General features: G+C 36.7%; 3 protein-coding genes across 4 annotated transcripts; 1 reads left to right on the top strand and 2 right to left on the bottom strand.

Moving 5' to 3' along the window:
- Nucleotides 1–315: 315 nt before the first annotated feature.
- LOC114516162 (cytoplasmic dynein 1 intermediate chain 2-like) lies at nt 316–7,407 on the top strand. Its single transcript, XM_028535564.1, has 16 exons — nt 316–535; nt 1,650–1,788; nt 1,943–2,006; nt 2,172–2,299; nt 2,555–2,653; nt 2,842–2,998; nt 3,104–3,203; nt 3,280–3,405; nt 3,613–3,759; nt 3,887–4,000; nt 4,118–4,251; nt 4,717–4,822; nt 4,936–5,001; nt 5,193–5,333; nt 5,898–6,023; nt 6,527–7,407. The coding sequence occupies exons 1-16, from the start codon at nt 455–457 to the stop codon at nt 6,668–6,670; spliced, it is 1,872 nt and encodes a 623-aa protein (XP_028391365.1). The 5' UTR covers nt 316–454; the 3' UTR covers nt 6,671–7,407.
- A 454-nt stretch (nt 7,408–7,861) lies between these two features.
- Nucleotides 7,862–11,683, bottom strand: LOC114516782 (putative GPI-anchored protein pfl2). The gene is made up of 8 exons (XM_028536364.1): nt 10,973–11,683; nt 10,582–10,640; nt 10,225–10,358; nt 9,558–9,630; nt 9,364–9,410; nt 9,022–9,166; nt 8,761–8,843; nt 7,862–8,574 (listed from the first exon to the last, which is right to left on the bottom strand). The coding sequence occupies exons 1-8, from the start codon at nt 11,621–11,623 to the stop codon at nt 8,501–8,503; spliced, it is 1,266 nt and encodes a 421-aa protein (XP_028392165.1). The 5' UTR covers nt 11,624–11,683; the 3' UTR covers nt 7,862–8,500.
- On the bottom strand, nt 11,675–18,306 carry LOC114516770 (probable GPI-anchored adhesin-like protein PGA55). Of its 2 annotated transcripts, XM_028536345.1 has the most exons (7): nt 18,178–18,306; nt 17,588–17,815; nt 16,189–16,307; nt 15,812–15,879; nt 15,515–15,606; nt 13,629–15,365; nt 11,675–13,487 (listed from the first exon to the last, which is right to left on the bottom strand). In XM_028536345.1, the coding sequence occupies exons 6-7, from the start codon at nt 14,301–14,303 to the stop codon at nt 11,682–11,684; spliced, it is 2,481 nt and encodes an 826-aa protein (XP_028392146.1). In that variant the 5' UTR covers nt 14,304–15,365; nt 15,515–15,606; nt 15,812–15,879; nt 16,189–16,307; nt 17,588–17,815; nt 18,178–18,306; the 3' UTR covers nt 11,675–11,681. The 2 variants fall into 2 exon arrangements, with proteins under 2 accessions (XP_028392146.1, XP_028392154.1); XM_028536353.1 differs by lacking the exons at nt 13,629–15,365; nt 15,515–15,606; nt 15,812–15,879; ... (1 more) ...; nt 17,588–17,815; nt 18,178–18,306 and having other exon boundaries at nt 11,675–13,617.
- Nucleotides 18,307–21,009: the final 2,703 nt, after the last annotated feature.

Here is a 21,009-nt window from a genome sequence, read left to right as displayed (position 1 = left end):
CTTTCTCACGATGACGTTTTGGGGTACTTTCAATTTTCTGAAATGGAAGTTAATGAGTTCACGGCAACCAGGTTTCTGAAATGGGTTTAAAAATTATGATTTAAAACCAACAGACCATTTGAAGAATAACTACAGCCTAAAATTAAAGACTGTGGCTGTTATGAGGTCTCACGCTTGTGGTTTTGAAAAAAGTACCAAAATGGCGGCATATTTGTGGTCAGTCATCGTGAGAAATACTAGTTTTCTAGAATACGATTATACGAATTGCGATTGCGTTGCGTCTTGGTGCGAGTCTTTCCGTGAGTGGCCCGAGTATGTTCCGATTGTCTATCTTTAAAAACAATATGGCGAATAATTTTTAGGTGTGTATATTAGGAAATATTGAAGAAAACCAAGCGTAATAAAGGTTTCTCTACGAAATTACACAGTAATAGGAGCCGTACTGTTTTCTACAATGTCGGATAGAAAAGCTGAGCTTGAGAGAAAGCGAAAGAAACTCGAGGAAATACGTCGAAACAGAGAGGGAAGGCAAAAAGTGAGTTTAACATGTTATTGTATTTATAGTCTCGATAAACGCGATCGAATGCATGTTAATAGGCTTTCTTGCAAATTTTTGATGGTGTGTTTTTGAATGAAAGACCAGCCACTGTATCATCAATGGCGTGTCTGAGTCCCAACTTGAACTTGTACATGACATATTTATGAGATCATTCATCATTATTCTACTAATTCCTAAGATATATAAAACATTTCTTCACAGCATAGATGCCAAGTTCGGCGATGGGCCACGCGTGAGATAGACACACCCCCACAATTCTAGAGGGGTCAGGGGGCATGCCCCCCCTGGAAATTTTTGAAATTTGGGTCTCTGAAATGGCATTTCCAGCGTTCTCAGGACATATTTAAAAAAAATTGAGAGAGAAAGCTCAGTCGCTATTGACTAAATATAAGTCACCAACCGGCCATAAAAATCCATATTAACAGGGTGAGATCAAGTGGTGCGGAGGTAAAAAGACCCTGGGTACGAGGTTGATCAAATTTCACCGCTTAGGTCTCAACACCTTGCTGGTATTAAAACACATTCTTGCCCAGTAAAATGCGTCAAACCCTAATCCGTAATTCGATAGCGTTACTGCGATAGGCTGATATAGTATACCAGTTGTTGTAATATTGCAATATCCGGCTTGTTGTGTATAATATAGCTTAAAATTGGAACTATATTACTATAATCTCTAAAAAGTAAACTAAATAAAGCATTTAACTTGTTCAAATCTTTTTAAAAATGACTATGATTTCTCACTATGAACTCCCTATTTATGCGTGAGATATATCATATCATGCGTGTGAGCGTGAGAAATAATGCTGAGGCGTGTGTCACACGCATAATGCGTGAGACTTGGCATGTCTGTCACAGTAAGGTGGTAGAAGTTATATAAATTTAAACTGCCACCGCCTCCACCCTGTAGTCCTTCGAGGTTCGCGTTTGAACCTCAGTCAAGCATGAAGCATTCAGCTCTGCAGCACATTTATCTTGTCTTTTTGTGAGCATTTCATGTCTATCAGTTTTTAAACTTGCAATTAGGGAAATAACTGTATATCATATATTAGAACAAAATCCAACCTGCCATATTCTACCTTTTTTTATTCAGAAAGAAGCTGGGAAAACTTCAAAGCCAAGTGATGAGGGTCCCTCATTATACACCGAGTCAGATTTGGATCGTAAAAGACGTGAAGCTGATGAGATTTTAAAAGATATTGATTTTGGTGGCATTAAGTCTACAGTTACTTGTGAGTTTGTAGATTGTTTTATACCAGTAATTTTAGAGGATTCTGCATACTGATTATTTCTTTTTATTTTGTTTTTTCATGTGTTACATTGCTTTCATTATAAACAAATAATTTAAACATTCCTTGATTTGATATTCCCTTGTCTTCTAACCAGCGCAAAGCCCTCCACAAAAGGCCACCGCTTCTCAACAACAGATATCAACGGATTCTCCAGTAAAGTAAGCTCCTAGTAAATGTTTCCTAGTAAATCAAGAAGTGTAAATAAAATATGTCATTATGTGTGTTCTTTGTACATTGTTCTTTGGTACATTGTCTGTGTTTCAGTGTTTGTATATTATAATTGAGTTTACTTATTACTTAGTGCACATTGTTTATTTTTCTAGATCACCATTAAAACCAGTACAAAAGTTATCCATGTCAACATTAACACAAACTAACATTCCTCCAAAAGAGACAGTAACCTATAATAAGGAGACCCAAACACCAGTATTAGAGAAGACCACAGAGTCAGGTTAGTGTGGTATAATTTGCATACTTTGCATCTTTGCATACTTTTGCTTGATCAAGTCCTGTAAAGCTGCAGTATACAGTACACCTCCACTGAAGGAGGATAGGATGCATCTTCCTTCTTTACAGCTGGAATGAAGGTCTGGCTTAGGGTACCTGTATACCCTCCCTGTTCCTACCATAGTTTTTACCTTTCATGATTTGACATAAATCTCTGTCAGATCTATGCTTACCTCACCCTTGTAACTCCATTTTCCAGATGAAGAACAGAAGAAGGGGGAAAATGATGTAGGTGAAAAAGAAAAAGAGGAAATTAAGGATCCTGTGAAAGATGAAGTGGAAGAACAAAAGGAAAAAGGTGAGGTGTAGTTAGTTTTGCAGTGAGGTCTTGATGAGTGACGTTAACAGGTTTCAAAAAAGGCACAACGTTTTCGAGGATAGATGAATATGATTATGAAATTGCCAAATCTATAAAAGAAAACATCTGAACTACCTATACTATAACTCAACTATAACACAAAGTCACCCTTTTGCTCTGTATTACAGCCCCAGTGATTGTAGAATTATCTGAAGAACAGAAAGAAAAGATTATTTCATCCCAAGCGTTTGCAAATTTTCTTGATCGGACAAGTCGTATTATTGAACGAGCAATTTATGAAAAAGATGTCACATTTGACTATGGTAAAACAGAGGATGGGGACGGGTAAGGCATTTTATTTATTGGTTGTGAATTTAGATGGATAAAAATTACGATAAAATTCTTTATATGTATGACCCAACATTGTTGCATTATTGACTGGTCTTGCAGGGACAGTCAGAGTTTTGCCAACATTGCACTCAATCGAGAATTTTACGATGAAAAATGGACCAGGAATCGCGTCGTCACAAGTTTAGATTGGTCAACCCAGGTATTAATCATGCTCGGGCTCGTATTTTAAAACGATTTTGCACTCGAATCACACGTGCTCTACTGTTCCATTTCAGTATCCGGAGTTATTAGTTACTTCATATTATAAAAATGAAGATGCTCCACGAGAGCCTGACGGTGTCGCCTTAATATGGAATATCAACTACAAGAAGACAACGCCTGAGTACACCTTTCATTGTCAGGTACATGAATATGTCCTGATTATACATAAGTTCTAGGAGTTTGAAAAAGGTATCCGTGCCCTAATAAAGGATATAAGACGAAGGTTTAACTTTAGAGGTATTAAATACAGAGGCATGTGGCGGAAATAATCCCTCAATTTCGTTTCCATATTTCCGTAACTTGAAATCCTTTTTCCAAAAAGGCATGACATTGCGCTTTGTTTTTAGTCTGGTGTGATGACAACAATGTTTGCTCGCTTTCATCCCAATTTGATCGTGGGTGGAACCTACTCTGGCCAGATCGTGCTATGGGACAACCGCAGCAATAAACAAACACCGGTTCAACGCACCCCGTTGTCCGCTAAAGCTCACACGGTAAGCAGTGTTCTTCTGATGAGCCGACATAAGCTACAGTCATCAAACAACCAATATGACTGGTAAGCATCTGTGAATCATAATTGCCCAATCAGCTTATATAAGCAACTCCATTCGCATTTTGTAGCATCCTGTCTACTGTGTAAATGTCGTTGGTACTCAGAATGCACATAATCTAATCAGTGTTTCAACAAATGGCCGAATGTGTTCATGGAGTTTGGAGATGCTCTCTCAACCACAGGTATCGCTGACTACAGTGTATATACAGCTCAGTGGACGTATTTTTTTAACGAGTTCTTAAGGTGTACGCTATCAAAATGCTTAAACTATAATTCAGAATCCATACACTGCACTGTAGGATTTCATCGAACTTCAAGACAAGCAATCAAAGTCAGTTGCAGTCACCAGCATGTCATTTCTGTCTGGAGATGTGAACAACTTTGTGGTTGGAAGTGAAGATGGCATGGTATATACTGCCTGCCGTCACGGAAGGTAGAAAATACTCGAAATGTTTGTCGGTGTAAATCGATCTAATCCATCCTAATTAATAAACAGTTTCCACTTTTCGAATCATGCTGTTTTGAAACGTTTTTGAACTTTCATAAAATTTTCAGAAAATTTTGGTAGTGAATTGCTTTATTGTCCTTTACAAATTAATATATACCGAACACGGCAGCGGTAAAAAACATTGCGTATTTCTAATTACAAACATTAAAGTTTCCTCAGACTTTTATCGTAGTCATGTTTAAGTTGCTCAGTGTTCGTCACAAATATTGACGTTTTTCATACGTGATAGTGGGCAATGTTTTTATCTGACAACATTATTGCAAGCGACTAATAATGAATGTACTTGACGTTATATATTGTTGAGATATCTTGACATAAACATGTTCGTCAACGTAGTATTTGCCGTGATTGGAAGTTTATCCAGGTATGTTTTCTGTTTTTTTGTCTTAGTAAAGCGGGAATAATAGACACGTTTGAAGGAGCTGCGGGACATACCGGAACTCCGGGACATCAAGGACCTATTACTAGTGTTGACACACATTCAGCATATGGACAGGTAATCTCCATACTATTGTGTGTCAATAGTATTTTCCAGAGATCACACTGATCAGGATACGGTAATTGCCACGGTGAAGTCCTGAGACTGATCGGCAATTTCGTATTTTGCAGATTGATTTTTCCCACCTGTTTGTGACGTCATCGTTTGACTGGACGGTAAAGCTGTGGAGTCAAAGGGTGAGTTTAGTTTCTTCTCCATTGCCTACACACGTACAAAAACATACGTAGATTGGAACAATTATAGATGACAGGATCATGTAGTCACGACAAATACTGCCTTCTATAGTTCCTAACCGTGTGTACATGTATCTATTTGTATTACATGTATAATTTTGCTGTATAGCTACATTGTGTTTGTTATAATTTAGAGCAAAGCGCCTCTGTATTCGTTTGAAGATAGCGGTGACTATGTGTATGATGTACAGTGGTCCCCTATTCACCCTGCTGTGTTTGCAACTGTCAATGGATTAGGAAGGCTTGATCTCTGGAATCTTCACAACGATACGGAGGTATATTAATGCACTCGGTATTTTGTATACAACGTTAAGGTTAGGAGTTAAGGTTACAGTGTGAGTTCATGACGTATTTATTTTGTATTGGATCTGATCTGATAGCTGGAGTGCTTAAGCAAGCTATGCTTCAGATCATTTTCTAACGATTTAGCCGGTCGATATAGCGCTATTCAGCTTTCATAGCTTTCGATCCTGTATGTCATTGTTTTCTGGGCATTTGGCTAGAACCAGTGAACTCTATGTAAACTGGAATGATAACTCACTATTTTTGAAGGTATAATTTGAAGGACCAGTGCCAGCCCAGTCTATTGTTCTTGTCTCCACGGTTGAAAGTATCGCCGGCTTCAAAGCTGGCGGCCAAATTACCATCAGTTTTCGTTCCGGTCTAAATAGAATTTAATGACTAGAACTAATGACTTTGGATGAAAGAAATGCGTTATGTTTTGTTACAATACATTGAGGTTGAGACAGACGTGGCAGCATGCTGTTTCCACGTGGAAGGTCACGTCTTTTCCTAGTTCAACCAACAAACTACTATACGTTATACAATTGCGGTTTTAGATCCCCACCGCTAGCACAACGATTGAAACGTCAGGATCTTTAAATCGCTGTCGTTGGACACAGAATGGAAATCATATTGCGGCTGGAGATGATGATGGACATGTTTATTTCTTTAATGTTGGTGAGGTATGTCGAAGATAATATCCCTTCTTATCAACAGATAATTTTGCCTTAAAGTTTTAGGAAAAGCAAGCTTTCTCTAAGTATTTTACTAACTCCTTTGTTATGGCCAATGAAAAAAAAAGGAAAATGGAAGATGAAAATGAAATGTCCCACAACGTATCAAAATTGAATTAAACTGATGGGATATACAGTAAACTTAAGGCTGGTTTTCATATGACATAATTTGTCGTAATTCACATTAATGGACAGATAATAGACAAGTGGTCCAATGATATATGCTCTTAGGACTAGCAAATAAGGAGGAATTTCGTTTTGATTTTGTTTACATTTTTCAGGCAGAGCCAATCAGAATTCCTAAATTTTTAATACTTCATTTTTTTACCGGAAGTAGTCAAGATTTATGCATTCTGATTGGCTTACTGGAAATGTAAACAAATATGCTGATTGGACTTGGATCAGTATTTTATTCCAGAAATAATTTTGCTAATTATACGATTTTGTTGCAGCAATTAGCCACACCTCGTTCGGACGAGTGGTCTCGTTTCCAACGCACTTTATATGACTTGGAAAGCAGCCAGAATAGTAACCAAACAGTGGATATTGCCCCACCGCTTGCAAGACATATGTCTCCTTTGAAAGTCGCTCATTGATCTATGATTTAAAGGCTTGATACTTCATGTAGGTAAATATACGAAGGTGTCTCAGGAACATGACGGAATTGTCTGATCCTTTCAGCACATGGTGGTCAACTGCTTAAGTGGTTTCTGTATGACATAGCGGGAATCTGCTTTCATATAGACTTAGCCACGCAATAGATACATAGACCTAAAATTTTCTGCGAAAAAAAAGTTGAACTCAACACATACGGGTACTACCATTTGTGTTTACATACGAAACATGAACTATTTTAAGTTTAGTTTACGTTTTAAACATTGCGAATTTAAGATTACAGTGTATCCCAAAAAAGCAAAAGAGTGATTTCAATAGAGGGTACTTTTTGGGACACACAAATTTATTCATTTTAACCTTAAACAAAAAGCATGCAAAACCGTATCGAACACAAGCTTGTCCTTCCTTTGTTTTGTAAACACTCGAGTGAAACTGATGACTTTGAAACAAATGAATACGCTAATGCACGTACGACACGTGCAATATCGATCGAAAACAAGCATGAAATGTGCATGTTTCAAGCTTGAAACGTTTGGTTTAGCGTGACTAAATGCTTATTATTCATGGTTAAAGGTAATTAAAACAATTAGTCATGATTCATAATGTTTAAAAGCTGCCAAACCTGCGAAGTGACGCTGCAATTTCTACGATAAAAATAACGTATAATATTCAGCCTTAAAAAGAAACTATGACCAGCCGGCAATTTAAAAAAGTACAGTAAAAAACAAATTCCAAATAAACAAGACATCTTAAGAGTCAAAATATAAATCAAGCAAGACACGGGTTGAAACTGTAAATTTTCGACTTTATTTCAAGTCATAGTCGAAGTCTGAAGATGACTTTGAATTGAAGTCGAAAATTTACAGTTTCAACCTGTGTCTTGCTTGATTCATATTTTGACTCTCAAGATGTCTGGTTTATTCAGCCTTTTTTTCCACTTTCATAACAACTATATACGTGCATGATTGACCGCCATCTGCTGTGTGGAAGCGCTTATTATCAGAGTTAAATTAGTTTTGTATACTAATTTTAACATGAGCAGTGTTCTGAAATTCATCTCTCCCACGGGTTAACGGAATGAAGTTCTCTTCTCTATATGCATGTGCATGTGTGCTAAGTGCAAGAAGATATTTCAAAAAAGTAAGTTATTGAGTTATATTATAGGCTATTAATGGATATGAATATTAATAAAAGGTACATCAACCACGTTGTTTTAATGAAATATTTTAAAAAATAATAACTTCTCATTAAGTTACATCAATCTATAGGTACTTAAAAATTACAGCAAGAGCCCTTCCTGTCGAAGATAGTACAACTAATTGTAGTATATTATGTCAGATGGATAACTTTTCTTTCGCACGGACAAAAAAAAGACTATGATCGTATGCATTGTGGTGCACGGAACATTCCCTTTCTGCTCAGAGATTTTTGCAAGCATACCGTTGCAGAACACATTAATTTTATACGATATGATAGAACTTTATTTTAGTAGGGTAGCAACAACGTGTCTGTATAGTATAAATATAGCTTGAACACGAGCATCCTTATTTTTATTTTATACTATCTGTCGAGGTGTGGAAGTTCGAGCTGGTACGGTTTATCGCATTTGGTTGAAGTTTCAACTCGAGCACAATCGACAATACCTCAAGGGAATTATTAAACTAGGTTTTTGCTGGTGGTTGCAAGGTTAACGACATAATTATGATCTTTATGCTAGGTTATTAGCCATTATTTAACCAGTCAAATTTGGTTGTTTTGTCTCTGGACGATAAGCCAACTGATTGAGTTTAGCGGTCCCAAACATTGCTCGTCTAAAGACCTGAATCACTACCCGCTGTTGACAATGAGGATCTACTCGATGCCCACGATGGCTTCTGTGTGTCATCTGAAGAGTTTTTTAGAAGATTATTTTGTTTCAAGAAAAGTAAAAGTTGTGTCTTATAAATATCCTCTTCATCTTCCTCCTTGTTCGACATGAACTCTGATTCTTGGTATGTATCTTTCTTGAAACTGCTTGAGCTATTCTCGTAAACTACTTCCAGAGGTACGACATTACCTGATTCCTCATTACCTGCGAGATATTCCCGGGAGTGACCGAACGCCGGGTTAAAGAAGACATCGCCCGAAGTACGACCAATTGACATAACACTTTCTCTGAAAAGAGAAAGGTTAGATTATATTAGTTCTATTCTGTTTGTGATACGGATTTTCTCCGCTATAAAATAACGTGCACAGGCTTATATATAATAACACGATACTGTCTATAGGCTGATATAACTCCAGGCTGAACCATAGTTCATAGGAAATATAGTTGGTATGAGAAAATACGCACCTTGTGACATAATATTTGCGACGTCTTCTTAATGCCAGAAATATAAGTAGTATAACAATTAACACAAATAAACCAATGCAGACACCAATAGCGATCCAGTATTCATCAAATTCATCATCATCGTCATCATCGCGCGGCTTTAAGACTAAAACGTATTTCAAAATTGAAAAGTGTGTATTCAAAATATATTGAATATCGTATTTAAATTATTTTATCGTAATTCATATTCGCAAGGCTAGGCTAATTTCATTTTTTGCACTCAGACATGCATCCAAGGCAATGAAGACTAGGTTGGTTGTAGTTGTGTTAATACTGTTCAGAAAACAGTTGCATTGAACTCACCTATCAGTTTTGAACTGCATCTTGGCCCAGTATAATCGGTGTTACAACTAAAATGTCATTAAAATAAGTTTTCATAATTATGTGCTTTTGAAGATACTGCAATTCCTACTTTATGAACCTTATCTCTTCGCAAAACTACTGCACAAATCCTGCAGAAAGAATAATAAGACGTGATGAAAATTTAGGTTATTTACCTGCATTCTAACTGGGTTTTGGAAATTTTCTTGCACGTTCCATGGTTCGAACAATAGCCAGAAGTACAAAGTTCTGAAAATACATGCATTAAGCACTAATATCAGACACCAACAGACGAGTGCTTCTATCTATACAGGTTAAATTTTCGCATACGAAAAAAGTGCCAAAAAATCATATGTTCGTTCACTGGTTCGACATTAAAAGATTTGTTGGTGGGACCACGGTATGAGAGCTTAAAAAGATCAATAATTTTAAGTTTAAAGGAAATGGAAAAGTGGGTCCGTTTTCAGACCATTATTAAACGACCTATACATATAATATGCGTTGGAAAAGGAATGGGGGGAGGGGGGGCGACATGGTATATGGATAGAAATTTGGGAGTCTATCAATTAGCCATGGTGCCAAAAGTAGCCATTACTTATATTTACTTTGTTTAAAAAATGAAAAGTTTTAATATCAAGCGCTTAATTTTTTAAAGATGTATGGTGTCAAGTCGTATAATGTGAACAAACACGCTTTGTTCACATTTTGAACTGCAGTTACGTTTCTTCAAGTACGACACACTGTACACCTGCATAACTTTCGATATTCAAATTTGCGGGGTCGCATTGCAATGAGCAGAACCAATGCGCATGCACGACTGGACATGCATCTTTAATCGCATACCTTCGACATTGATGTCTGTAAATGTTAAGTTCGTTGTATTCGGATTTGCAGTGATTACCATTCCTAATTCTGTTGCTGTGGTATTTGACGATTGTTGCAGGCGTACATAGGAATCTATAATAACACTTCCATTCCTAAATATATAAAGTGAACTATTCAATGGCATGTTGGATCGATTGGAGAGTAAAAATAAAGATTCGTAATTCGAAAGAGTTAGAAGAAGGTAAAATAAATGAGACAAATCATAACTAATTTACATATATAAAAACATGAATAGAAGAACTAATATATTATGGGTATAGTTCTCCTGGCTATTCAATTTTAATGCACGTATATTATATAGTTAATTTTACTTGCCTAAATCCAAGGATCACAACTTCGAGAAATCCAGGAGTATTTCGAAATAAGAACTCGAACTAAATTTTTACAAAAATATATATTTAGGTAACTTTGTGTGACATAACCAAAGAAAATAACGAGCCGAATCTAAGTTCTTCAAACAACTAAAACACAAGTATATATACTGTTCTTTTTAGCTATTGTGGCTTAAATCCATTATAAAAAGGAAGGAGTCACAACCTGAGGGTCTTCTAAACGGAGAGTTGTCCCTGAGGTCAAAATGTCAAGACGTTTCCTTTTATGATTAACTTAGGCAGTTGTGTCGAACCGCATTTCATGACAAGAGTAAAAAATGTTTAATCGTTTTTGTGCTGTAAATTATAACCTTGTTACAAGATATGCAACCTACCGTATCTTTCACTTCCTTCGCCAGTTTAATATACTCCTCTGACGACTTGTTGGCCAGTGGACTCGTATACACCTTATTAACAATTGTCACATTTAATGCCACGATACGCTTCTCGGATGAAGCAATTGGTGGACTCGCTGTACTTGAAGCTAGAACACTGGACACAACTGATGTAGGTTTAATTACTTTAGTTGACGATTCTTTTATAATTTGCAACGTGGTTGAATTGATCGATGTTAGATTTGTTCTTTTGGTCTCCGCTGTACTTGCATTGATTATGAGCGATGAAAACGTCAAGGAGGATGTCGTGGTGCTATTTGTGGAAAAGTTATTTGATGATTGAGTTGTTTGAATTGCACGTTCTGTTGCTCTTACAGTTGTGCTATAGGTTGCGTTGTCAGAATGTGTTGAGGAAAGCGCTGTCGTGCTGATGGAGGATGCTTGCGAGCTTGAATTCGCCATCCCTGTTGGAATTGAGGACGTACTCATAGTATGCAAGGGAACGGTTGGAGTGCTTGAATTTAAGCTTTGTGTTCGACTAAACGATGGAGCTAAAGTTGATTTGCTGGATGATATCGTCTGATTTATATGCAGTTCTGTGTGGGTCGAGAATGCAGCTGTAGTAGTGTTCACTGAAATTGTTGAATACATCAACCTGTCGATAGATGACGAATTTCTTGGAACAAAAACCACGCTACTTTTTGATAAACTAGAGCTGTAAGGAGGTGTCAGTGCTGTGGTCAACAGTTGTGTTATGTTTGCAGAAGTTGAACCCGGAAAGTAAAATGTTGTATTGCGACGAGCTCGAGGAGGTGATTCCAAGATAGCTCGAATTTGCAATCGATGTACTTGCTATTGACGTTAAGGAGAGTAGCGTGTGAACCGAGGTTTTGTTGTTGGAGTGCTGTGTTGTTAGTAGGTAACTGGTGTTATATGGGGAACTTCTCGTTGAGGGATCGACAATGGAGGTCATCGACATATCAGTACTGTTAGTGATGGTGGTGGTAACAGTGCTGATAAATGTTTGGTTTATCATGTTTAATGAAGTTGTAGGTATTATCGTTTTATTATTGCTCGCGATTTCAGGTGTGAATGTGGAGGTCGAAATTTGTGTAAGCGTACTACGATTTTTATATATTGAACCAGATACCGCACTTGATGTTGTGACGATCCTTTTGGAAATAGTTGGTGTGTCATTCATGGTTGATTGTGTCGGAGTATAGGACAGAGTTAGTGACGAATTTTTAAATTCCAGAAATATGCTCGATGATGGAATTAGACTCGAGCTAAAAGGTGACGCTGTTTGGTTCATGATCGATTTCGAAGAAAAATTGGTTACCACTGTTGACGACGGTAGTGGTGGTGTAAGGGAGGGGTTTGTTGACGAATTTTTGATTTCAAGAAACATGCTTGACGTTGCAATTAGACTTGAGCTAAAATACGTCGCTGTTTGTTTAATGGTTGGTTTCGAAGAAAAATTGGTTACCACTGTGGACGACTGTAGTGGTGGTGTAAGGGAGGGGTTTGTTGATGAATTTTTCACTTCCAGAAACATGCTTGATGTTGGAATTAGACTCGAGCTAAGACGTGACGCTGTTTGGTTCATACTTGATTTTGAAGAAAAATTGGTTACCATTGTGGATGACAGGAATGGTGATGTATAGTAGACGTTTGTTGAAGTATTTTTTACTTCAAGAAACATGCTTGATGTTGCAATTAAACTTGAGCTAAAATACGACGCTGTTTGGTTCATGGTTGATTTCGAAGAAAAATTGGTTACCACTGTAGACGATGATAGTGATGGTGTAAGGGAGGGGTTTGTTGATGAATTTTTCACTTCAAGAAACATGCTTGATGTTGCAATTAGACTTGAGCTAAAATACGACGCTGTTTGGTTCATACTTGATTTCGAAGAAAAATTGGTTACCACTGTAGACGACGATAGTGATGGTGTAAGGGAGGGGCTTGTTGATGAATTTTTTACTTCAAGAAACATGCTCGATGTTGCAATTAGACTCGAGCTAAAATACGACGCTGTTTGGTTCATACTTGATTTCGAAGAAAAATTGGTTACCACTGTAGACGACGATAGTGATGGTGTAAGGGAGGGGTTTGTTGATGAATTTTTCACTTCAAGAAACATGCTCGATGTTGCAATTAGACTCGAGCTAAAATACGACGCTGTTTGGTTCATACTTGATTCCGAAGAAAAATTGGTTACCACTGTAGACGACGATAGTGATGGTGTAAGGGAGGGGCTTGTTGATGAATTTTTTACTTCAAGAAACATGCTCGATGTTGCAATTAGACTCGAGCTAAAATACGACGCTGTTTGGTTCATGGTTGATTTCGAAGAAAAATTGGTTACCACTGTAGACGACGGTAGTGGTGGTGTAAGGGAAGGGTTTGTTGAAGAATTTTTTACTTCAAGAAACATACTTGATGTTGCAATTAGACTCGAGCTAAAATACGACGCTGTTTGGTTCATACTTGATTTCGAAGAAAAATTGGTTACCACTGTGGATGACAGGAGTGGTGATGTATAGTAGACGTTTGTTGAAGTATTTTTTACTTCAAGAAACATGCTTGATGTTGCAATTAGACTTGAGCTAAAATACGACGCTGTTTGTTTCATAATTGAATTCGATTTGGTTACCACTGTAGACGACGGAAGTGGTGGTGTATAGGAGGGGTTTGTTGATGTATTTTTCACTTCAAGAAACAGACTTGTTAAAGTGGCTATGCTTGTACTGATAGTGTGTAAAGCTGTTTGGCTCGACGGGTGTTGTAGGGTATAGGATAGGCTTACCGAGGAGTCCTTCACCTCGGCTATGCTTGTTCTGCTGAAGGTTGAAGTTGTTTGGTTCATTTTTTGATTCATGCTTCCTGTAGAAAACGACTTGTGTAGCATTGAACTTGATTGGTTCGTTGGGGAGGGCACGAATGTATTGAATGTGGATGCCTTGATTATTGAACTGTAAAGGGACGTTGTTTGGAATATGGCATTCCTTGTTAGAAAGGAACTTGTAGAATGCAAATAGCTTCTGTTTGAGTTGACAGATGTGCTCTGTGGTGATAACAGGAGCATTGAAGTCGAAGGAATTCCAGTCATAGAACGTAAGACTTCTGTAGAATTTAGTCCCTGGTTTTTTATGGTATCTGCGCTTGATTTAATGTTAGATGACATGCTTGGAGTATATTTACCATATAGGCTAGAAACATTGATGTACATTGAAGAAAAAGTTGTTGATTTGACATTAAGAACTTCTGTTGAGTTTATCTGTTGTCTGTTAATAGTACTAGCACTTGCATAAACACTGGATGGTGTCATATTTTGCGGATGTCCTGCAGGTATACTGGTAACAATTGAACACTGTGAACATGTTACAACAGGCGAGGAAGCATAATACTTTGTTGCCGTAGAATCATCGGGGTCGTGGAGTTGTAGATATGTGTGACTGTAAGGGTGAAATTACACTGTCGGAATAGTTTAAAGAGGGCGTCATTTCAGCTTGTTTCGTATCAGGAGTAGGAGGAGTGGTGATGTTTACGGAAGGTCTGAATGTGCTGGTAAAAACGGCATGAAAAGTGGAGCTTGGTTCAATATTTTCACTAGTTTGTGTCTCTGCCTGAGTATTCAGAAAGGAAGTGTTAAGTGGCGGGTCAGAGGAAATAGTCGTATCTCCTGTAAGGGTTGTTTCGGACATCGACTTGAATTGGTCAAGGACTGTGGTTAGCGATACCGAATTGCCAACCGTTTGCAGAATTGTAGGGAGACTTGTGAGTGAAGGTGTTTTGTATACGGAAGAATATCCAGCAGGCGTGATTGTGGAATGGGGATGGGAGAGGATAGTCAATGAAGAGGATGCTTGGTAAACTGAAGAATGATTGGTAAATATGCTGTTGGAATGTGCAGATAGCGTAGCCGAATTTTGAACGGTCTGTGTCTGCACTGCAACTGAAGAACTATATATAGTTGAATGTGGTTCGTTCTTTGGTGTTTTAGTTTCGCTTGTCTTTTCTATTTGTCGGCTTTCAAAAGTTGTTGATACTTTATCAGAGATCCCAGTGCTTTGTACACCAGCAGTTGAAGCTGGCGAGGTGAAAACTTTGCCGGTTGTTTTTCCTATGCTTGTCAAGAAACCGTTTGTTGAATAGTCTGAGGAAAGTATTGGGCTCGATGAACGACGGATTGGCGAGGTGGTGCTGTGAATGGTAAGGCCATATTCACTAGAAGACTGTGTTGCATTACTTGGACTTACTGCAGCCAAAATTGCAGTTGTTGAAATTTTGAACTTGGTGAATGTCGAGGAGCTTGTCAAATTATGTGAAAGCGGAGTTGTTGATGCGTGTGGTGAATGGAAATGTTTCGATATTTCGCTGCTCTGTGATGCTGTCGAGATAAAGGTTGAAAACTTGATGTAATAGTGGATGCTGTTGAGTTTTCAGAATATGTTGTTGTGGCATTAGCAGATGAAAGCAAAGCGAAATCGACAAATATCATTATGTGAAACATAGTTATGAATTCAGTGCAAAACTTACTTTGCCCGCCAGCCTCCCGTTTCTTTCGCACCCTCTGATGCTCATCTTTGTCAGCAAATTCCAGTCTAAGGTCAGCAATGATACTTCCTTTCCTATTTATAAAAAAAATTTTCAGTCTCATCCTTATAGTTTTACGATTAAAATTAAGAAATTTTCAAAAATAACAGAATGTTCAAGGTTCTATTTCATGTCCCATGCAGTATTGTAATTAACCAGCCAAAAAATCGAATCAGTCAGTCAGTCATTCAGTATAATTATTATATTAGCTCCCTGGCTGAAATATAAAAGTTACGTTACCTGAACTGCATGACTTTGGCAGAAATTAGCGAAGGCAGTGAGAAGTCTCGTCTTACAATCGAATCTATCTGAAAGGGAAAGATATAAAAAATTTAAATGCTTGAACTGATTGATGCACTAATTATACGTGGTAGCAGTTGAGGTCATTAAATTAAACAGTCACAAAACCGTAAAATAACCGCGCTATATATGTTTTGAATACTATATAATTTTTTATATTCTAGTTTAGAAATACTTAATCTCAAGCTGATTTTTATTCTCCTGTATGATGGCATTCCTGATGCCTTAGGAAAATTTGAAGAACGGAATTCCTCTGAACTCTGCCATTCAATCCTACAATGCGGTGCTAATGTATTTCTTATAACATTATTCATTACCTTCTGTTCCAAAGCTCGGGAAAGTTGTTTATATTCGAGAGAAGATGGGTTTCGAAGATGTGAAGTGAACAAATTCTCTTTGGTGATGATTACACTCAGATACACAACTTCATGGCCATCTTAAAAATAAATCATTACAATTCGATAATCTTTTTATCTATCCGTCTATCTTTTCCTATATTGTCTTTATCTACGTTATATAGCTATTAATTATATTCATGCAGTGCCAAATCAAATAGAGATATAGCTTCATTGCCTGTAAAAAGAGAAAAGTAATGGAAATATACAAAGAAATAGAAATTCAAAAAAATAGAAATATATTCAGTATTCAGTGAAGTTCTTCTTCTGTAAAACCTCGTATAAATATACCACAAAAAACTGCACGTCATGCATGATGAAAATTCTAAGCACGTATATAAATAATACAAGCAACAATGAATTCAAATTCAACGAAACTAAATTGGATTGGAAGTAATTGTGGTCATTAGGTAAATTTTAAAGTGTGAATGCTTTGCCCTGCTACCCGCGTCGTGCATGTCTGCGCTCAGAAGCAAATGGACACGTCATCACATCGCATCTTTATATATTAATTATATATATTAGTTGTTCATCTGTGCCGCGTGCATGCATGCATGTGTACTTTATTAGGATGTAATCTCACTATGTAAATCTATTCCTACGAGTGAGGAGAATAATATTTACCGTTTGCAAACTATATATCATTACATGTGTGATGTGTACACATATAAAACCATTTCTATTCGTGAGATACAGAGTCTTCATGCAAATCATGCATCATTTCCGATGCATGCGTGGGCATAAAGTCCGTCTGCATGTACTCGAATATTATATACGCTTTGAAATTTTATTTAAAAACTAATATGATTAGTGAATATATACATTTATGGGAATAGATTCACTATTATATATAATAGTGAAGAACAAATATTAACGGAGAGAATAAAGCTCTTAAACATTTTAAGGATGCATAAAAAGTAAATTTGTTACGGTTCTCTATCAGACTCTACGCATGCATATGTTTATCATGATTTTTTTGCCGACCGCACGAATCAATCAGCGACCGGCTATTCCCTTGAATCAGTAACTATATTCAATCCTCCAAGTTCATATAGTCATTATTCAGTTTTACCTTGGACTAGCTAAGTCAATGTATATACTCGATAAGAATTATGTAAGTAGGGTTAGGCTACTTTTATAGCCAAGTCATTGTTGTTAACCGGCACCGAGGGTTGCATTTATCATTTTAGGCATTTTTATAGGAAAGTCTAAACTGAGAACTAGGCGCACTAGAAAATAAATTGTATGCAAAACTGACCCCCTATTAAAAAACTTTATAGTAAAGTCCATGCACAATGTGAATTAACATGCAACCACTTACTTTGGACAAGGCAAACACTGTTGTTCATATCATTGCATTCGATATATTTTTCGTTTGTACCCAATGACGTTACCAATATTGGCAATAATGTGTCTTTATCTTGAACTAAATCACCAGCTTTAAGGAAGCGCGTCAATTCTTCCAATGTTGCCTCGACTTCTGGCACAATGTTTACGCTCGTATTTGATTTATGCATTTCATTGTCTTGGCTCACGTCTGTTCCTACAACTTAAAGTAAGATATTTTCGATGTCGGAAAACGCACAAGAATGAGTCTGCTAGTTCCGTATATCAGTGCTACTGCATGTGGAGTCAAATGAAGCTCATGCATGCATGAATGAAATGATTCACATTCATACAAATATCCCAAGTGTCAAGATATGTCTCACGCAGTATAAAACAACACACTCCTATATACTATATAGTAGTATATAACGTTTTAATTTCTATATGAAAACTGCATGGATATTCAGGAAGCATTTAATAGTACAGGCAGACAGATATTTTGGGTATAATTATGTACTATTATGTATCTATCTATGCGTATGCTGTCTATAATGCATTCTTCTAGCAAATTACACCAATTCCTACCTGCGGTGTTAATAGCGAGAGAGAGTATTGACAAAAACCCCGTTATCACAGCTATTTCACTCCAAAAACTCGCAAATTTTCCCATCTTTAGATTCTTGTAGATGACATTATATATATATCTACGTGAAGATGTTGATTAAAGCTGGGGATGTTTATATGCACAAGAAGCGGGGGAATTGATGAGGGTGCATTTTATTCTGTTCTTTGATTGGTTGTTCGAGTAACATTGTATTCGTTAGCGTCTTCAAGTATTCAGGTGGCAATTTTCGTTGTTTATGTTGCATCATCGCTTGAATCTGAAATCCTGATTCATTACAAATGTGTTTAGATTTTTTGCACATAACGCTGCATGTCTGCTATTATAATAAATAGATTCATATAATCTATATAAAGACGTGACAGACGTTTTTGTAAATGTAACGTAATTTTGAACATATATCTCCCATTACCGTTATATATTATTATTATTGGTAATTAATTAGTTGCTTTTCTCCGAACGACAGATTACTATAGTTTCCACCGTGTTTCAAATGAGTATACGGTTGCATAGGCGCGAGAACAGCTCGAACAGATAATTCAAGTTTATATAATCAAACCGTCGCGGCGGTTCAAAGCTGATATATCCTTGCACTCAAGACGTTCATCCTCTTGGACAGGAAATTAAGGGTATATTGTCTTTAAGTTCCCAAGCAAAACTAATTGCCGCAAATTTAACGTAAAAGAAACTATCCTGTTCAATCCAGTCCAAAGGATAATTTTACTGTGTGCAAGCAACCAGCCTTTTAGTTTATTTTCGGGTAGAGTGTTTCGGTTATAGGTTAACTGATCTCATATACACGCAAACGTATATAGATGCATGCACGAGGAGATGAAAGTCTTAATGCCAGGTGTTGAGGTTATGTGCTATAGCTACCTGTAAGTCGCGTTTTATTTTTCTATTTTTAGTCGCTCACCCGCCGTAAGCATTTCAATTTTATTCACCGTATATATTTATTGATAACTATAGCTATTATACATGAAAGCCATGATAATATTGACTTATTGACACAAGCGGCGAAACCTATATATGGTTAATTTTTTTATTATTAATATAGAAATTATCTTTCTAGCGTTGCCGCTGTATATATAGCCTGTATTTCATGTCGGCATTTATTAATGTAAAATGTATAATATATAAAATGGAAAGTTGCTTTATTTTCAGTTTACTGTATTCAGAGTCCTGGTCTGCTCTAAGTCGGTACAAGAAAATTTCTTTTATATAATTATGAAGTACGTACATTTATCATGCATGCACTGTTATTTTGAGGGAGTTATTTTAACTCCTAAAATAGGAGTTACGGAAAAAGGTACAGAACAACTCACTTTTTGGAGTTAAAAGTAACTCCAGATTTGGAGTAAAATATTAACTCCGTTTTTGCAGTCAGAATAACTATCATTTAGGGGTTAAAATGTAACTCTTAAAAAGGAGTTAAGCAGTGGTAACTCCACTATCGGAGTTATATTATTTCTACTTTCAGAGTTCTGATGCAAATTGTGTTTGTGTATTGGATTATTAAACTAAAAACATTAAAGCCAAAGGTTCTCGTAGTGTCATATTGGTAAATTTATCTCACAAAATTTCTTATTATCAATTCACATGCATTTGTATAATATTGTGAGTTGTATATTTGAAAAGACAGATCAATACAAAAGCTCTGAATTGCTATATTAATTGTCTGAAAGGATCACCTTTTCATAGCCCACTTTTAAATAATTCTAACATCAGTTGTTGCTTTTAACCTCAATATACTCTTCCTATACCCTAAATTATGAATTACTTCTGAAAGACTTTGATTACTGTAAATTTTAAAGTGATAAAATGACCTATTTAATATTGATTTTTGCATCCGGCCCGCTTGAAATGCATCCGGCCCGGTGTGAAATGTGAATAAAACGGCCAAACCAAAGCAACGTAAGGCTAAAATGTGTAAAAACCTTTCCGGAAAAGGCTAAAAGTATGTTAGAAATAAAAAACATACCCGAAAAACGTCTTAGTTTGGATTTTTTACTCCTTTTTTCGCTGCATTTTACGTTGTTTTTCTAGTCGATTTGCCCGAATTTGCCGTGATTTAGTTGCTATGGTAACAATATCTGCCATTTCATTGGCTGTTTCCCGACTAGGATATCCTTTTAAGGAGTTGTTGACGTATTAAAATTCTGAAATGGCTTGTAGCCTTGTAGATTGCAGAAATTATAGTTTTTATATAGTTATTTGCTAATTTTTTTGCTTTTTTTGTGTTTCATGAAGTCAATAATGTAAAGGTAAAAAAATAAACACGTTTATACCGCAGCTTCAGCCCGGAGGCAAAAATCTGTGCTCTCGGTCTCGAAAACTTCCCTCGGCCTACGGCAAAGGTTAAAAAATAAACACATTATATTTTACCGGCAGCTTCGGCCCGGATACAAAAAACTGTGCCGACGGTCTCGAAAACGGAAATAACGACCTCACAGCCAGAAATAACATATATAATCAATAGATCATCGTCAGCCCTGCTATTTTTCCCTATTTTATGGGGGAATGGCTTTGATATACAGATGAACAGAACAGCCTTATAAACTTGAACTTAAAAGTTAAATGCCGTAGGAAGAAACTTTATACATCGGGATGAAGAAAGCGATATAAGTTAAAATATAGGGTTTAGAAGTCAAATTACATTAGTGGCACAAACATTCGTAATTTTTACAAGCCTTTTCCGCCTTTTTCACTCCAGAGTTAAATCAATTCACGTTTATAAGACTAAAATTTATAATAAACTATTAACCCGCTCCTCTTGTGCACGCCATTTTGAATTT

Source organism: Dendronephthya gigantea, unplaced genomic scaffold, assembly GCF_004324835.1.
Source record: "Dendronephthya gigantea isolate DGI-Jeju-01 unplaced genomic scaffold, DenGig_1.0 000000F, whole genome shotgun sequence".
In the NCBI taxonomy this organism is placed as follows: Eukaryota; Metazoa; Cnidaria; class Anthozoa; order Malacalcyonacea; family Nephtheidae; genus Dendronephthya; species Dendronephthya gigantea.
This window is presented reverse-complemented; position numbering and strand designations above follow the sequence as displayed.